Source organism: Condylura cristata, unplaced genomic scaffold (assembly GCF_000260355.1).
Source record: "Condylura cristata isolate star-nosed mole 26May11 unplaced genomic scaffold, ConCri1.0 scaffold00029, whole genome shotgun sequence".
In the NCBI taxonomy this organism is placed as follows: domain Eukaryota; kingdom Metazoa; phylum Chordata; class Mammalia; order Eulipotyphla; family Talpidae; genus Condylura; species Condylura cristata.
Window position 1 is genome coordinate 9,074,089 of NW_004567130.1, and position 17,740 is coordinate 9,091,828.

General features: G+C 48.2%; 1 protein-coding gene across 2 annotated transcripts in view; it reads right to left on the reverse strand.

Annotated features, from left to right (window-relative positions):
- Positions 1-17,740, reverse strand: part of ASCC2 (activating signal cointegrator 1 complex subunit 2) — a 35,998-nt gene that overhangs the window by 11,385 nt on the left and 6,873 nt on the right. The window contains exons 3-13 of one of the 2 annotated variants that reach the window (XM_004690892.2): positions 15,320-15,478; positions 14,791-14,961; positions 13,700-13,829; positions 9,132-9,199; positions 8,122-8,232; positions 6,920-7,032; positions 3,657-3,731; positions 3,132-3,239; positions 2,881-2,949; positions 2,646-2,720; positions 1,227-1,410 (exon numbers count right to left, since the gene is read on the reverse strand). In XM_004690892.2, the coding sequence (XP_004690949.1) occupies positions 1,227-1,410; positions 2,646-2,720; positions 2,881-2,949; positions 3,132-3,239; positions 3,657-3,731; positions 6,920-7,032; positions 8,122-8,232; positions 9,132-9,199; positions 13,700-13,829; positions 14,791-14,961; positions 15,320-15,478 (1,263 nt within the window). The remainder of the gene's footprint in view (positions 1-1,226; positions 1,411-2,645; positions 2,721-2,880; positions 2,950-3,131; positions 3,240-3,656; positions 3,732-6,919; positions 7,033-8,121; positions 8,233-9,131; positions 9,200-13,699; positions 13,830-14,790; positions 14,962-15,319; positions 15,479-17,740) is intronic. The other variant, XM_012731137.1, reaches the window with a different exon arrangement.

Below are 17,740 nucleotides of genomic sequence, written 5' to 3' on the forward strand. Positions count from 1 at the left end.
GTGATAGGCCAGCAGGCTCCAAACAGCTCTGGACTTAGAATGAGAGACCTGGCTTGAGTCCCAGCCCTGCCCCTCCTTGCCACAGCTCCTGGCCAAGTGACTCAAGTTTCTCTTGGAGCCACCATTTCCTCACCTCTGATAAAGGGGCTCTATGACTAACTGGCTGGACTACTTCTGGCTGTGTGACTCTGGGCAGGGCACTTCCCCTCTCTGAACTTCAGTTTCCTCCTTACAAAAAGGGCATGCTACCAACCCACCATGGGATTGTTTGAAATGCACACAGACTAAGCACCCCATAAACAGCCATGGAGTCTACGGGTCAGGTGGTTTTCCAGCTCTAGCAGGTTGATGGCTGATGCTGGTGGCCTCTGTAGAGATGCTCCCCTGTAACTGTATTCTCTTGAAAAAGGGGGGTTGGCTTTATAGACTGCTCAATGCGACTTAATCTCATTAGGCCTTTCATGTAAGGAAAAACACAAGTCAAAAAGTCAATAAAAACCCTCCATGAGACAAAAAAGAAGCCAAAGAGGGAAGAGGGTGGGGAAGGGGGAGGAGACTTGTTGTCCGAAGCCCTCCAGCCTCAGAGTGTTCCACACAGTGGCTCTGGAAATCCCAACCACCTCTGGGAGGTGGGACAGTGACTATCACCGTCTGCAGATAAGGAGCCGATTTCGATGTGAGGGTTGTGCCGAAGCCCACACGGCTGGCAAAAGGCAGCAGAAGCTGCCTGGCTCCAGAGACCGTGTGCTCGTAATCGCTGTCATGCTGCTTCCCACCAAGCCAGGAAGCATTCTGGGCTCAGGGATCAATCAGTTCAGCCACAGACACAGCAAGTTCTGAAAAAGGCTTGAGAGAAAGCTCTAGATCAGAGATTTCCAAACTTGTTCAGTGGAGGGTCTTTAGGGAGCCAAGCAGTGAAGCTAGGCATCGTTCCCAGCCACTGTTGTCTCTCAGAGGAGAGTGCCAAGAAGGATTTCCATGGAAAAGGCATCATCACTCCATTTTATAAAAGGGAAACTGAGGCCTTGCCAACTGAAGTGATTTGCTCTTTCTTCACGCCCAGTTTAGCACTCCTCAGCTGCTAAAGGTAGCTTGAGGCTGTCATTCCAAAAGAAACCTTGCTCCCTGAGCGCAGGAACCAAGAAGGGAGGTTTTGTGCTGCCCAAGCTTGGCGATGGGGCCAGGAGGGTGGGGGAAGCAGGGAAAGCGCCGCTCCAGAAACACACCTCCTCTCCCTCTGAGTTCTGTGGATGTGATGGTGTGCCACTGACCGGCTGCTCTGTCACCACGATCCCATTAGGATCCTCAGCAGCTGCCAGTGGGTCTTTGGCAACGGTAGCCTTCTGTCGGTCGACCCCTTCCCACGCACTTTCGACTGCCTGCAGGATGTAGGCAGTTCGCGTCTCGTCCCTGTGAGGCCGTGTTAAGGCATCTCTCTCAGGGGCCTCAGCCCTGTCTGCCTCCTCAGCTCTGAGGAAGTATAATGCCTCAGTCCCTTCCCAGCATCTGACACAGGGTTTTGCCAGGCGCCAGTGGGGCTCCACCCAGAGGGTGTCACAGGTACCAGGGCAGACCATGGCTACACTGGCACTACTCAGCAGAGAGCAGCTCTGGTTAACACAGGACCAGCAGCTGGCATGACAGTATCCCGGGACATGTTGTTTGGAAAAGCCAGCAGCTCCTCCTCTGTAATGACCACTGGGAGGAGGGCCTATTGAGAGTGTTGTCACTGCCAGCCCTTCTGCAAGGGTTGGGGGCCCACAAGCTGTTCCTGAGGCAGGACTCAGCAACCTGTCCCAATCTTTAAGATGGCCTCTGGCCCTCTTCCCTTTTTGCCACCCTGGACACTGCCAAGTTAGATATCTATCTGGGAGTTGCCCTAGACTCCCCCATTTCACTTCTACTCCAAACCCCTCTCTGGCCATGCCTGGATGCCAGCGAAAGCATCCGCAGGAGCTCCCAGGCCTCACAGAGATCCCAGCTACTCCATTCTCCTCCCTGGCCCAGAGCTTTTCCAAAGTATGAGCCACCTGGTCAGCCTGCTTCACACTCTCTCACGCCTACCTGAAGCTTGCAGGTCAGTGTCCAAAGTTCTTAGTGAGTCTCACCCAGAGCCAGCACGTCTGCTTGCCCCCAGCCCATCTGTCACATCCTAGTCCCTCTTCCACTAGATTCCTTCCTCTTTGCTCCACCTTGTGACCAACACACATGCCTGACTGCCCCTCAGATGGGCCCACTCTCTGTCCCCAGTCCGCAGGGAGCACTTGGCTCAGGGCTTGGCCAGCTCCTACTCCTGCTGCAGCTCTCAGCTCGGCCATCGCTGTCTGACACCCCACCCCAAGCTCTGCTGCATCAGGTGCACCTGCTTACTTGTGGATCTCCCCTCCCACAGTGAGGTCCATGGTAGTGGGGCTGAACCAGTCTTGGTCACACAGGCCCAGGTACTCAACAAGTCAAGAAAAACCTCTTTTGCCTCAAGGATCAGAGTAGTCATCTCCTCTAGACTCAGGCTGGGGTTGGCAGGCCACTAGGAAAAACTGGCTGACCCATGTGTCCTGAAGCTAAACCTCTGTTCTGCGTCCCAGCAGCCCATCTCCAACCTGGCCAAGCCGGGCCCCATCCCAGAAGCTGCGGTGGAAGGATACAAGACTGATGAGGCCTGCTGCAGTAAGCTGACATCATCGGCCACAGGGAAGAGGGCGTCATAGTCCCGGAGGAACCTGCAGGGCAGAAGGTAGATGAGAGACAGGGCTGCTTCTCCCCTTGTATCTGCTCTCACTGTGAACAGAGAACAGTAGCTCCTAGTGAGTGGGGCCTCACAGGGACTGGTGGGAGAGTCCCAGGCCTTTCCACTGCTGGTCACGGCTTAGCTACACTCACCTTCTCTCCTGCAGCAAGGAGCTGAAGATCTGAAGGAACTCTTCAATGAAGCCCTGAATGTTGTCACAGCTGGAACAGAGCACCAGGAAATGAACTCAATGCAGATGAGCTGCGACTCCCTTAGACACCTGCCCCACCCCTGTGCAAGGCCTGTGGCCAATTGGAGGAAAAGGACATTTCTGGAGGTTTCCCATCTCAAGCAATGAGATGGCAGGTGAAGTGAGGGACTTGGGTGGCTCCCAAGGGCTTACCTGCTTTCAAGGACAGGGAGAAGGCAGATCTGGCTCATGAGAATGTGAAAAATCTCCAGTAGTTTCTTCCTGGAATGGGACAGCCTTTGCCAGAGGTCACCTAACAACCTTCGAAGAACAGAGAGAATAAAGCAAAGAGATTTGGGGGATAAAAAGGCACCAAGGGGACTTGGTCTCAGCAGCTATAGGTGCCCCTCGCCAGGACTGAGAAGGGCTCACAGTGTGCTGTAGACAGGAGGCCAAGAGCAGGCAAAGGGCTACAGGCCCCGAGTCCCTGGCTGGTTCCAGGGTTCCTTCTCAGTTCACTCAGTAAATCTGGAATCAGGGGGCTGGTTAACAAGAGCTTGCAGCAGAGCGGAAGGGGGATGGCTTAAAGCCTGCTGGGTAGGGACACCTGAGCCCGAAGCTGCACAGTCCTGGTCCCACCCCCTCGTCATAGAGACGTGACTGCTGAAGCCCTGGAAAGGCAGGGCTGGGGCTCAGGTCTCCCCCAAACCAACATTCTTAATTGTGTCCCCGCCTCACTTGCTATCTTCAAGTCTCCTCTTCTTAATTGCAGACTCCAGTTCAGGAATTGCTATTTCATAAAAGGCAGCTATTCTGTGGAGGCACACATGGATGAGAAAGCTGCATTAGTTTATAAATAGCACACTTTGTTGGAAAATCAAAGCAAACCAAAGGATGCGAGAAGTCCTATTTCTTGTTCCCGAGCTGTCGCCACAAATTTATCCTGTAACCAGCCTGGCTCTTCCCTGAGTGCACACAGATTGATCTGCCCTGACTCAAGAGCTTCCAGTCTCGTGATCTACTCAGATGGGAAACCAAGACCCAGATAGGCCTAATCCAGCAACAAGAGGACCACCAGGGTTCACTGGGATTTGAGAAACAAACACAAGGTCCCTCTTTTCTTGCTCAAACAATGCCAGCAGCAGACTATCTACGATGACATTAAGCTACAGCACCTCTCTTTCTGGTATAGCCATACCTGGCCAAGGTACTTCTCACCTTGGCAACCTCACACCTTTCCTTTCCCAATTCAAATTCAAACTCTCCATTCTAGTCACACACTTCCTGATCACTGCAGCTGTATGATTTACTCCTTCCCAAAATGAGACGCACAGCACAGAGTATATTGTCGTTACAACTTAAAATACAGCTGCCTCTGTTCTGTGGCCTCATTCTCCCTGAGAACATATTAAGCCTCCGAAAGCCAGGAATGAGGCTTCGATGCCTAGGATGGTGCTAAATGTGTCACGGGTGCACCGTAAGTGCAGGCCTTTCGCTTCTGGGCACGTCTACCCTCATGCAGTGGGTACAGAGCAGAGGGTAACGAGGCAACAGAGTTAGGCCTCACTAAGCCCAAGCGTGGCACCCAGGGGACAGAGAGGGCACTCTGGCCTAGCCAGAGTCAGGTGTTGCCAGGAAACACGCTGGTGGAAGGATGACTTGGGATATAGGGCGACGTGGCAAGACGTTTGGAAATTAAAAGTGCACATACCATCTGTTCCTGAAATTCTACTTCTAGGAATTTATTCCTCAGGTAAACTTTAAAAAATGATGTGCAAAGTGATTCTTTGAAGCATTTTTTTTTGTAATAGCAAACAACTTAAACACACCTACAGGTTCACCTATGGATACTATGTAGAATGAAATCTACCTACATACATATAAACACACACAGTGCTCATTTTAAAAAGGGGGCAGGCAGGCAATAAAAATATGCACATTTGCTTATACAAGTAAGTGCATATACACATAGGCAAACCGCTGGAAAGTTACACAAAAGCAGAATGGGGGGAGAGGTAAAGGGTAACTTTTCCCTATGTATTTTATGCTTCCTGAGTTCTGAGCCATGTGAACATATTATTCATTCATGAATTAAAAGACAGAGAAAGAGAAGGAAGGAGGAAGAAGGCTGTTATGAGAGGGATTAGCTGAAGATTGGCTTGGTGACTGTAACCCCAGGCAGAGACCTCAGGGGCCAGGTTGCTGCGGTTACTCAGCGGGCGGTCCTGGCCTCTAGCACAGTTTGAACAGGTTGGCCCAGCCCCAGTCCACTTGTGGGTCAAAGGCAGCGTCACTTGCAGTCAGAAGTGTTTTCCTTCCTCATCCTCACCCTGCGATGGGTGCAATGCTCTTCTGTCTGACTATCCCTTGCAGGAGTCAGTTCTGGCAAAAGTTTCCGCTATGTCTAAAGGCTTTTGCAAAGCAACCTGTGTCACATTTGGGAAGATGCTTTAGCAAAATGGAAAAAATGGTGATGGTGAGTGCAAGTGAGCAGGTACAAGAGTCTAAGCCCAGCATGATCTCTCTTGGTAATTTTAATTTGCTATCCCTTGATATTTTCAAATTTTCCTGGAAGCATTTGGCAGAGGAAAGAGGCCTTTCATAAAAAGTGGGCAGCTATAGTCCCAACCTAACCTTTCTTCTGGGGGAAGGGCTGCTCAGTGCTTTCTCCTAACATTCTCTGGTAGGCTGATGACTCCCCCTGTCTGATTTTCATGAGCTGAGGAGACCCAGGAGGGTCAGAGCACCAGCTGCCATCCCTGGCACATGGCAACACTAGGTAAATGTTTTGTTGAGTGGGCAAGTAAATGACCAAATGAACAGACGGCTGGGCGGATGGAGTTGGGCAGTTCCCAGAAGTGCCTGTGAATGCTGGAGGCCCTGGCAAGAACAACAGCCAGAGGTCACTGAGAACAGGCCAGCCCCTACCATTGCCAGGCAACGCACAGGCTACCAGGCCACACCCTCGCACCCCCTTCTTCCTGCAGAAGAAACAGATACTCATGGCACTATATGGGCACTACAGAGAGGCACTCCCTCGCTGCCCACGTCCTCCTCTACATCTTTCTTGGTCCCAGCAGGACCATTTGGGATAAAAGTCTCCAGGGGCTCCTGCCACCTATAGAATAGTCACGACTCCCTGCCAGCTCGTTCAGCGCTCCTTATAGTCTGACTTCTACTGACTCCTTGCTATGATCAGCCCCTTTTCCTGCTGTCCTGGTTTCCCCACCCCCTGCCTCATGTCTCCCCAGAACGATCCCTGGTATATACACTTTCCCTCCGCCCACCTGGAATGCCTTTCCACCACTGCGACCTTTCTCTGGCTAGCAGGGTCCTGTTTGTTCCTCCAGACACGGTTTAAAGGTCAGTGAAACTTTCACCAGACAGAAGTTTGTTCCCCTCCTCTGGTTCCCAGAGTGCTTCATAATATGGCCACCACTTCTGCTTGTATCCTGCTATGTGCTCTCTCCTATACGATTGCTAAAGTCCTCAGGCCACTTTTTGATTATTACTCCATTGTGCCTGTCCACAACAGGGGCTGCGAAACAAAACTGAGCTGATTAGGTCCTCCCTGGTGGCCCAAGGGGTTAAGTCTTCATGCTGTGAAGCTAATAGCAGCCACTGCAACATAAGTTCGATCCCAGACAGAGAGCTTCCCCTCACTGTCTCTGGTGAATCCTCTCATTCCCAACACCTCTGATCTAGTCCCCAGTTCTTATGTGCATAAATAAGTGAAAATAAATCTTTAAAAAAATAGCGTAGATTTTAAAACTGCCCTATTCTTGTTGGTTGCGTTTTTGCTCCCCTATCCTGTTCTTAGCAGAAAATGGGAATGTTTCGAAAATGCAGGTTCCACACAGGCAGGAATGCTATCAAGGTTCCTCATTGTGACACCCCCAAGCTGGAAGGGGGCCCGGCACAATCTAAGTACCCTGCACGTATTTGTTGAATGAGTAGGTGAACTAGAACGTTTACTTCCACAGTCAGAACTACTGCTGTACCTGTAGCAGAAGTCATGTTTCTGGAAGGTTTGGCAAGCCAAAGGAAAGATGTCCAGAAAGGCCCAGAGAGTAGTGCACGTATCACAAAGGTAGAGAACAATGTCCTTTAATTCCTGTTGCCAAAAGAAAACACTCCATTATTCTCCTGTCTCCATATACAGTTTTGTGAAGGGTCTGAGACAAAGCTAGCAAAGTTGGAGAGGGGAGAGTAGGCCGCTGCTCATGGGGCAAAGCCTGGCTGATCCATCTCTAGGAGCAGGATCTGGGTGAGTCACCCTGTCTAGCTGTCTGCACAAGCCTCACGGTACTGGAGCCCCAGTGGGTGTGGTCCCAGCAAGCTCTAGGGTTACTGCTAGCTCTAGGATAGTCGGATTCTCTCTTTTAAGATGAAGGGAACTAACTTTGCATCTGAAGACAACACCCAGGGTCCTGCACAGAAAGTACATCCCAGTGAGGATAAGAATTTTAAGTCCTCACTTTTCTCAGATTTCTTCCATTCTGAAGCGGGTGTATGGAACACGGAGTGCCTTCTTACACAATTTCCTGATTCTTATGCCAACTCTAAAAAGTAAATGGGGCAGCTGTAGGATGTCCATTTTCCTGATAAGGAAAGGAACTTTACCCTTCGTAAGTTAAAAGCACGTTAAAAACATGTTCCCAAAGTACTTGGTGTGCTCCTTTCTTACATACTTTACTGTCTGCTTTCCCAGAAGGACGACGACTCACAGCTGCCACTGTCCTGCTTTTCCTCCTGTGCTTCTAAGCACAAGGCCCAACATATGTCCAGACTCCTTAAATACTTACCTTTTGTCTGTCACCTCCATAGACTGTAAGTGCCATGGAGCAGGCGTGCCCTGTCTGTCTCAGCTTACTGCTTGACCCCCCCAGTGCCCAGCCCAGGGCCTGGCATTGTACAGATTGCTAAACCAATGACTGTTTCAATGAATAATGCAGGAACGAATCTGCTGAGCTGAATGAAATGAAGACTAAACCCCCCCCCCTATTATCTGAATTCTAATTCCCTCTTCTTTCCACTATTCTATAAACAAAGTTCCCACAGGAGAATGAAAGCCTGCTGAAATAGTCTAAACCTGTGTGACTGGAAGGGTTGCTCACTGAGCTGGGGGAAGGGGCTGTGAGCAAAGAAGACGCTTCCTGGTCTGCTACTAGCCAGAAAGAGGCTGGGCAAAGGGAATCCTCACCAGGAGAGGCATGTGGCTGGGCGTCAGCCAGCCTCTCTCCTCGAGCTTCTGGGGGGTGGTACTGGCCCCCTCCCCTTGCAGGCCACATTGCTGGAGGATGTTGCTGAAGACCTGTGAAACACAAAAGGTGACTTGCTCCCGGTGACTTGCTCCCGTTCTATCAAGCCAACCACAAGGACCCCTGTTCTGCAGGCAGAATGAGTGATCTGCAAACTGCCTTGGAATCTTCGGAATAGATCCCAGTCTACCACAAGTTGGGACAATGACCTCAGAAAACAGGTTCAGAGTGGAAACTGTAAACTGGGGATAATGAGGGTACCCTTCTTACAGTATTTTGGTGAGGATTCAAACAGCAAAATGTACTCTGTAAAGCTCTAAGAATCCTGCAGATTTTCTCTCACTGGATAGGCCAGGCAAGTGTATGATAGTGAATATTTAAGATACACATTCAGCAATATGTACTGTAGATCCCCTGGAGATGGCAATTTATGGGAACTATATTGAAATAACAGTGAAGGAAAAATAGAGTCCATCAGAAAATCATGTGTTTGCAAGAATGCTAGCATGTAACTACTCTAAATCGTATCAGAAGTGGCTCCCATCACTAGGATTGTGAGAGAATAATTATCTTCCTCTTCCTTTTTAAAAATATTATCCAAATTTTTGATAATGAACATTATTTTGTAAAATGATTTTCTAAAGCTTCAAAGCCCTTATTTGAGAAACGCAGATCTATCTCTAAAGGCCTTTAGTTGCCTGTAAACAATTCAAAATCAAATCCAGCTCCTTTTGGATGGGTGCTGGACAGCCCTTAGATTCCAGTTCTGTTCAAGAGGGAAAAGGGAGAACTCAAAGGAGTCGGTGAGAGACAGGACAGAGCCCCTGTGGAGCTGGGTCTGGAGGGTGTGGGAATAAACATTTCTCCCTGACTCTTCAAGGAATACCATGAAGTGGGGTGAGGGTCTGCCTCCCAAGCTTACCCTCCCCTGGGCAGAACTGAGAGCTGGTACCTGAAGGATGGTGGGCATGGTTTCATTCAAGTCATTATAGTAACTTGGCTGCTGGGCGAAGATGTTTCCTGAAAAGAGAAGAGAAAGGTAGGGACTGGGAAGTGAGCAAGGGGGTGGAGAGGACGCTTCCTAAATGGCTGCCAGCAGGCTGTGACCTTTCTCCTCTCTTGGAAGCCAGTCTGTGCAAGGGCAGTCCTGGCCCCAGGCCGTGCTGGCAGGGAGCTTTGATCCAGCCTAGAAACTTCCCCAGGGTGGGAAGGGACTAGCTCAGCACAATGTAACCTTTTAAGTACTTCTGTCCAATGAGTGATGGAAAAGACCTGCCCTGATGTCCCCAAGTACTGTTCACACTTGGGCACTGTGCCTCGTAGAGGGCACTGGCTTTGGAAGTTGGAGTCTGTCATCCAGGAACACGAGCAGATATGATCTCTTTGCTCAAGAAAGTTAGATGCTACAATCCAGGGTTCTTGCCAGGCCACACCTCCACTGGGGAGCAATTTTTTTAGAAATTCTCTTACCCTCTGCTTTTGAATCTGCTAGCTATCCTCCTCCAAGGTGAGAAGACAGAGAGGGACGTGGAGATAGATTTACCACACTTTTGCAGCTGCTCCTGTGAAATGAAGCTCCTCCTCTCCAAGTGTTTACTATCCCCTAACTGCTGCGGCTGTGAGTACGTGGGTTACAGCATATGGTGACTGGAAAAGAAACCAAGTGTTCTGGCTGTCCAAATGGTAAGGGAGGGCGTGCAGGAGAAACAAGCTAGCTAGGGGGTGTGAAGGTAATAAATGCCAATGCCCTGAAGAAGGGGCATAGCAGTCATTGCAGCTAACGTAGGCTGACTGGCAGGATGTTCTGAATCCTTGGCAGATTTGTCCTTGATTTCCTTAAAGAAAACCTGGAGCCTTCACCCTATCCTCTAGGATTTGAAAATGAATGAAATCAAAGCCAGATGGAGCTCGGTGAGTAAGCAAGTAACTAGGTAGCTGGACTTTCCATAAATACTTTCCTAGATGCTCTTAGCTTTTGACTCAAGAAGCTGAGCTTTACAAGCATCTAAGACTGGTCAGTGCTTCTCACCTCTAGATGGGTGTGGACCCCTCACACCCATGAAGGAACTTCCTGGCCCTCTGTGCCCACCTCATCTTGACAGGCAAGGAATACCAGAGTGGTCTCCCCACCAACCTCTGTTGTTTTTCATAAAGCCCTTCTAACCTAAGTATCTTCAAGGTCAAACCTGTACTTGCTCCTGGCACAAAGGGCCTTGACAGATGAGATGTGGCCCCAACATGTCCGACTACCTTATCACCATTCCTGGCATTACATTCCTCCCCTGCCATCTTCAACCTCAGAGGACAAACCCTGCTCCCACCCTCTGCCTGCAGTGACCTCCCAGAGCTATACAGCAGGCATCACCTTCTCCAGGCACCGCCTCCTACCCCAGCCATCAGGAGGGCTCCTCCCATGATTCCCAGAGCCCCAGGTCAGCCTCACCACACTAGACCACACCAGCTGGCAATTGGGACAGCATGCACAATTCTTCCAGTGTATACACTGGGGCACCAGGAATGTTTTACAAGCATACAAGTGAGGTTACAATTCAAAATCTACCCTTGGGGCCTTCTGAGTCTCTGCCCTCTCTATTTTATTCCAGTGACAATGAAATGAAAATCTGACTTTCAATCTCTTAAAGAAGTAGTTAAAAGGTAAGGGGGGCCCTCCTTGGTGATGCAGCGGGGTTAAAGCACAGCACTAAGAAGCTAAAGCCACTTCAGCATGAGTTCCATCCCCGCCCCAGAGGTGACCCACATGGCACGGCAGACCTCTCCTGACCCGCCCGCTGCTCCCCTCAGCAGTGTACTTCCTCAGGCAGCCTGTTCTGCTCCCCACTCTGCCTCTGGTGAATTCTCTCACCTCTCTGGCCTGTACTCCAGTTCTGTATGCAACAATAAATAAATCTTGTTTAAAAAATACAAAAAAAAAAAAAAAGGTAAGGGACAGCAAAGGCATCCTTTGAAATGCCCCTTCTCAGAAACCCAGGAAGAATGGAAGGTATTGACAAATAGATCAGAGCAAACCTCAACAAGGCCAAGGCCCAATACACTCCTACTTTGGCAAAGCAGCTCCAAGAGAGGCTAACTGAAAGGTCCTACTTTCAAAATCACACCCGACGATTCTCAATACCAGTCCTGGATTCAAAAGGGAGGAAGGGACAGAAAAGAAGAGGGTAAGGCTTCTGCACAGAGGGCAATCGGCCAATTCCCTGTCCCCTCCTTCTCTGTCGACCCTTTCACAGCTGATCTGCTTTGCTCAAGAGCTTCTGTGGTAACGAAAGTAGAGGTTTCCCCTTGCTGTGCCTTTTGCTCATGGGTAAGAATGAGAGCTGTTTTGTGTGGGGGTGGGCGGGAGGGGAGTGTGTGTGTATGTTTGTAGGGATATAAAGAAGGGGCCTGTAGAGACAGACGCACGTAATGCACAATAAAGGAGCTATTGATGGCTAATACTGCATGCTTTTCCAATTAGCCACCTTCTGAAAGTAAAACAAAACAAAAACAAAGGCTCTTCTTAACAAGCCAATGTAGGGCTTAACCAGGAGATCAGAACACCTAAAAATTTAGAAGGGGCACATTTTTCTGGTGAAAGTTTTCACCTGACTCTCAAAGAGTCAGTGACACAAAAAACTAGAGCCCCACAGCAGGCAGAGCCTTCTCTCTCCACCCTGCTGAGAACTCTGGCCAGACATCCTCTCCCCCGGTATCCACACAGCCACCTTCTATCCCACAGATCTAACGCCGACCTTGCCTCTACTCACAACCTGCTCCCTGTCTTCCTGAAGTCCCTTTCCCTTTTTTTCCAGAATCATTAAGACTTCTCTCTCCAGCTGACCTCACTAAGCCCTGATTTATTCTCCTTCCTGAATGTCCTTTTCACCCCAGCAACTCAACCAGGCTCTCACTTGAAACCCACACTGAAGCGCGCCTCCTGGATGGTCTCCTATCCACTCTGCCCACCCACAGGATGCCAGATTAACTTTATTACCAGATGGCTCCTCACCCTGCTCCGGGCTCCCAGAGCTCCCACGGTCTCATCACAATAAGAGCTCACACCAAATGCCGGTAAGGTGCAAGGCGCCATGCCAAGCACTCTTCTCACACCATCTCATTTTAACCCCCACAACCACCTTACAAGGTTGATATGTTACTAGTTTTCCCATTCTTCAGATAAGAAAACTGAGCGTAGAGTGACCAACTGACTTGATCAAAAGGACATAGACAGAAATGGCACTGGGGTATGAATGGACAGTTCAACTCCAGAGGCCGCCCTTTAGACACCAAACAATGCCACTCCCAAGTGCAAAAGCCTGGCACGGAGCCCTCCCGCTCTGGCTTCAGCTTCCCCTTCCTGTCTCCCGATGCTGCCCCCGGGAATGCTCTTTTCGAACCAAACTGAATGAATACATAATTGTCACGAACCATGCCTGCTTGTGTTCACTCTGCCACAGTCTAGTGTACAGTGAAATTATTAAGGGTCTTCTGGGAAAATAAATTAATGGATGACCGGGCAATAATCAGATCTGAATGAGAAGACCAGAGGTTGTCTCAATGAAAAGGCTAGATGTGAAATTTAACATACATAATACTCTAACATGTGTATGTGTGTGTACAGACATGCATATACATATATACACCCTGAAACATATATGTATATATTGAAATACAGAGAAGAGACTGGAAAGATATAATCACCAAATGATTGTCTCTGGGTTTAAGAATTTGGTAACTGCTTCCCTGTTTCTTTATACTGTATTTTCTTCCCAAAATCTTCTAAATTAACATATTACCTTTATTATTAGAGGGTGAGAAAAGGAAGGAAGGAAATAATTTCAAGAGATAACTCAGCTTTGTAACTGCCCAACAAAGCTTCTGTCTCTGGTTGAACCCTTCAGCCCGCTGCCTCCTGGCAGGATACAAATGCTGCTATCTGTCCTTTTCTCAGCCCGAGTCCTTTCTGAACTCTGTCCCTATCTGTTCTCAGCAACAATGCAAACTGTACATTTCTGCAGCCAGCACCATCACCCCTGAAGCAAAGACTGGCAAAGAACAAGAGTTTAAGAATCAAGCTATGACATAAATCCCAATCTGGATCCTTAGTCGTGGCCTTTTAGCCAAGCACCTTGTATTTTAACTTCAGTTTTCTGACCTGTAAACGGGGAAGATGGCAGCACATGTATGTTACAGGGCTGCGGTGGGTCAGTGAGATAATATATAAGGAGTGCTCAGCAGAATGCTGGGCCCCCGTGAGCACGCAAAGAAAGCTTAGCTCTCACCGAAACAAACTTCCCTGTCCTCAACTGTCTGACACGTGGCCCAATCCGAAGCCTGCAAGACATCTTCATCTCCTCTCCCACTGCCACCTGGCCAACTGTTTGGAGCTGACGCTCATCTATCTGTTAAATAACCTCTAAGCACCATCTGCTGTTGCTGTTCTGAAGCCCCCATGTGCAGAGTTCCCACCTCTGGAACCTGTAGTGTGATTTGGAAGTCACCCCCCAGGCCTCAGGCCCCACGCACCTATCATCTTCTGGAGCAATGGTGAGTTGCCTTTTCCAAAGAGCACACAGAGGTCCAGGATCTTTGGAATGTCAAACAGGTAGTGTTCGTAGAGGAAATCTCCAAAGGCAGAGGGGGAAAAGTAGTGATCCTAAGGAACAGTACAGAGAGAGAAATTGAGAGACTTTTTCTGAGAGCACCTGAGCGGTCAAGTATCGTGAGCTCACAGGTAACAACCACCTTCAGGTCCATCAACAGGGGCCTGGCTACAAATGAAGGTCCATCCATACTGTGGACATCTGGGGCCTCACGTGCCGACCTAGAGCAATAGCCACTCTTCACTTCAATGTAAAAAGATAAAAGCGCGCTATTTAACAGTCGTTTGGGGATTCGTTTGAAAATATTTATTGGTGAATTACCATGATGTCTGGGATTACTCTGAAATATTCCAGGAAAAAAAGCAAAAGCATGAGGAGGGAGAAAACTGATCAGCAAGATGTTGATAATCATTAAAACAGGATGGTGGGTATCTGGGGTACATTATACTTTTGGGCATATTTGAAAATTTCCATACTAAAAAGTTAAAAAGCAAGAAACTCATTTTAAAAAATAAATACACAAACATTCTGAGGGGAAAAAAGAATTCCCTGAAATAACATCTACTGTAACAGTGGTTAGCTTGGAAGGAGATTTAGTGGATGACCTGCACTTCTACAAAATACTTTTGTAATGTTTAAGTTATCTACAGAGAGCATCACTATTTTTAAAATCTGGGGGGAAAGCTTCATGGATTTTAAAAAGCTCATACAAGTTCCCTTAAAAACTCAGAATCAGTGTTCTCCCTCTGACGCATGAGAAAAGGCAGTCACGCGCTGCCTGGCAGAGGGCCCTCGGCTCCCATTGATGAGAACACTGGGTGTAATACAGATGGGCCGGTGACTTAGAGGATAAGGGCCGTGGCACAGATTTCTTCCCCAGTGGTGGGAATAAAGGCGGGGGGAGGACAAAGAGGAAACCCAATACTTCCAGAGCCTTCCTTCCCAGGGGCCTGGGAGTCCAGCACAGAGGTACCGGGTATTGGGTGTCAAGCTATCATGGGACCAGGGACTTACTTTGGATTCCTTGTGAGTGGACATACGGAGGAAGGTGAGAAAAACACTTCGATGCAGGCGCTTCTGCATCTCAACAACCTCAGGGGCTGGCGCCACCCATTCATCAAACTTTCGGGGGACATAGCGCAGGTAAGAGTCCAGGCACTTCTGCACAGTCTCATCATAGATAACCTAAACCACGTGAGACAGGAGAGAGAGGATTTGTCACTGAGGCCCAAGGGCCTGTGGGTAGACTGTGCAGAGACTCTTGGCCCATCAGCCCTGGCCTATAGCAAACACTCCAACCCAAGGGACCAAGCAGGTATGAATGAGCTGAGGGCTAAACACAAGTTTCTAAAAAGGACACTTTGGGGGGCATTGTGTAAACATTAAAATTGTGCTACACGACAGAATAATCCAAACCACAATTTGCTGTTAAGGATCCAGTGTAAGAAGTAGAGAAAAAAGCACCTCCTAGGGGAAGAAAAACAACAACCAACCAATGGCATGTCATGTGCTTGTCTTAGCATTAATTTTGATAGAATGTTACCTGGCACCAGAATTTATCGTGAGGCAAGGCCAGGAGCCAGTCGAGGTCATGGGCTACGAAGGTGGCGCGTTCCAGGTACTCCTCCACTAGGGCGGGAATGTTGTCTTTAGGGGGCGGTTTGTATAACACAAAATACCGGTCTGCCTTCTGCTCGGGGTGCTACGGATCCAAAAACCACGTGTTAACGTGGCAGAGGTTAGTCAGCGAGGGCCCATTTGCCAACCCACAGCAATGACAACACTTGGCTGTTCCAATTGGTGACCCTCCAAGGAGCTTTTAAGCATAAAGAACCAAGTGTATCTAACAAAGGGAGCTTGATTGCTTCCCGGGGACACTAGGCAGGCGTTAAAAACCCTGCTTTTTGGTGGGGAGTATTTAATGACGGGGGAAAGGTTAAGGGAAGAGAAAACAGGATGCAAATCTCTATTTGATATAACCAGGTTTTGGATTTTTTAAAAAGTATAAATATTTAACGCATTCACACACAGGAACAGGTTCAAAAACAAGTATAGGAGAGAAAATACCCCAAAGCTAATGGTGGTTTATCTCTGGTTCAAGGGAATTATGACTTGAATAATTTAAAAATTAAAAAAAAGAATGTTATTAATTTTCAAATTATTTGTTTATTTGTTTGTTGAACTACCTTTGAATTATATCATTGACACATATATCTCTTATGACACTACAGGGGAGTCCCCTGGGATGTGACTCCCCTTCTCTGTGCCACCCCCACCCACCCAGAGATAACCACTCAGAATCTGATGACTGTCTTTTCAGATCTTTTCCAGGCATTAGTGTTAAAATATGCCCATCTAAGGTATTTCTCTGGGTCTATTTTCAACTTTCTGACATAAACAGTAGCAGACTATATGTATCATTGTGCTGTATCCTTTCTGTAAATCAGAGAAAAACCTCAGTAAATTTTTCCTTAAAGAAAGGATGCTAATCAAGTAATTGCAGGTCTCAGTTTAGAATCACAAGTTCTTTCTTCTAACCCTTACCTCCCCTTGAACAAATCTTACTTTGTTCACCATAAAGAAAAGACGAAGAGCTCAGTTTTCTCCTGTGTCTACAGAAGGGCTGCTTTCTCCACGGGAAGTGGAAACAGGAGGAGGGCGAAGACTAACACCTCAGCTGTTAGCAATCTCATGCACCCACTTCCAGTTCTGTTAGTCCAGGGGCAACAGGGAAGTCGTGACAATTGGACTGTCTCCTTGAGAACCACCTAGGCCTCCCTACTGCTGAATGCAAGTCTTCAAACTATGGAGTCTTTGGATCCCACAAGGATTCCTCAGGGGTTACCTCTGATGTGGGTCTTTAGGACCCCTCCTATTTATATCAGGATTTATACAGTGGGGTTCCAAGAACAAATCTCTTGAAAAATAATCCTGCTGGCTGCAACAAGGTCAAACTACTCTCTGGGACCTAAATTCATCTCCTTGAAATCTAAACTCCCTTTTCACTACCCCCCACTACCCACCCCCACCCAATGACACTTCACCTCACTTCTCAGAACAGACTACTTTCTTTCCCTTTTCCCCAAAAGACACACATACACATACCCCTGAGGTTCTACCTTCCTTGCAATCCTGCAAACATTTTCCGGCACCCTGTGCCAGGTAGGCACATGAAGAGAAGCATCCAGGTGCTCACAGAGCCCCTGCTCTAGAAGGGAAGATGCACATCTAAGCCATTAAGTGAGCACAAAACAGAAAGTGACAATGCAAACCTGCAGAGGGACTATGGGAATCAAAAGGAAATCAACTACATCTGGAGGACAAGGGCACGTTTCCCAGAACAGGCAGCATCTGATTGGACCCTGGAGGATGGGAAGGACTTTAAATGGCAGAAATAGAATTTTTATGGAGGCATTAAAAAATGCGTTATAAAAAAGGGGGCACAGATTGCACTGGATGGTGGGAGATGGATTTGGAGGAAGAGAATGTTGGAATGATGACAACAAAAATCACTATTACCTTGTGCCAGCTGCAGAAGAGGCAAATTCCACAGTATTTTTTCTCTTGTCTACAACTATTTAAAAAGGAGACAGTATTCTCCCCATTTTACAGAAGAGGAAACAAATGCTCAGTGAGGTTTTGTAATTTTGCCAAGGTCACAGGGCCAAGGAGGCAACTAAGGATTTAAACCAAAGCATCACTATAGACCTACTAAATGACCAGCAGTGTCCACGCGCCTTCCCAGTCTTGCACTTGATCCTAGCTCTGACATCACCTTCTCCAGGAAGATTCCCCAACTCCCATCCCTGAATGGGCTAAGGGTTCACCTGGGCTCCCCTAGCTCCTGTACTCTGGGCTTCCTTGACTGTAATACTGCCGTTGAACTGCATAGACAGTGCTTTTAGTGATTGCTATGGACAGGGAGAAAAAAGAGGCACAAGAAAAACCTTTGTTGGTGTTGGAA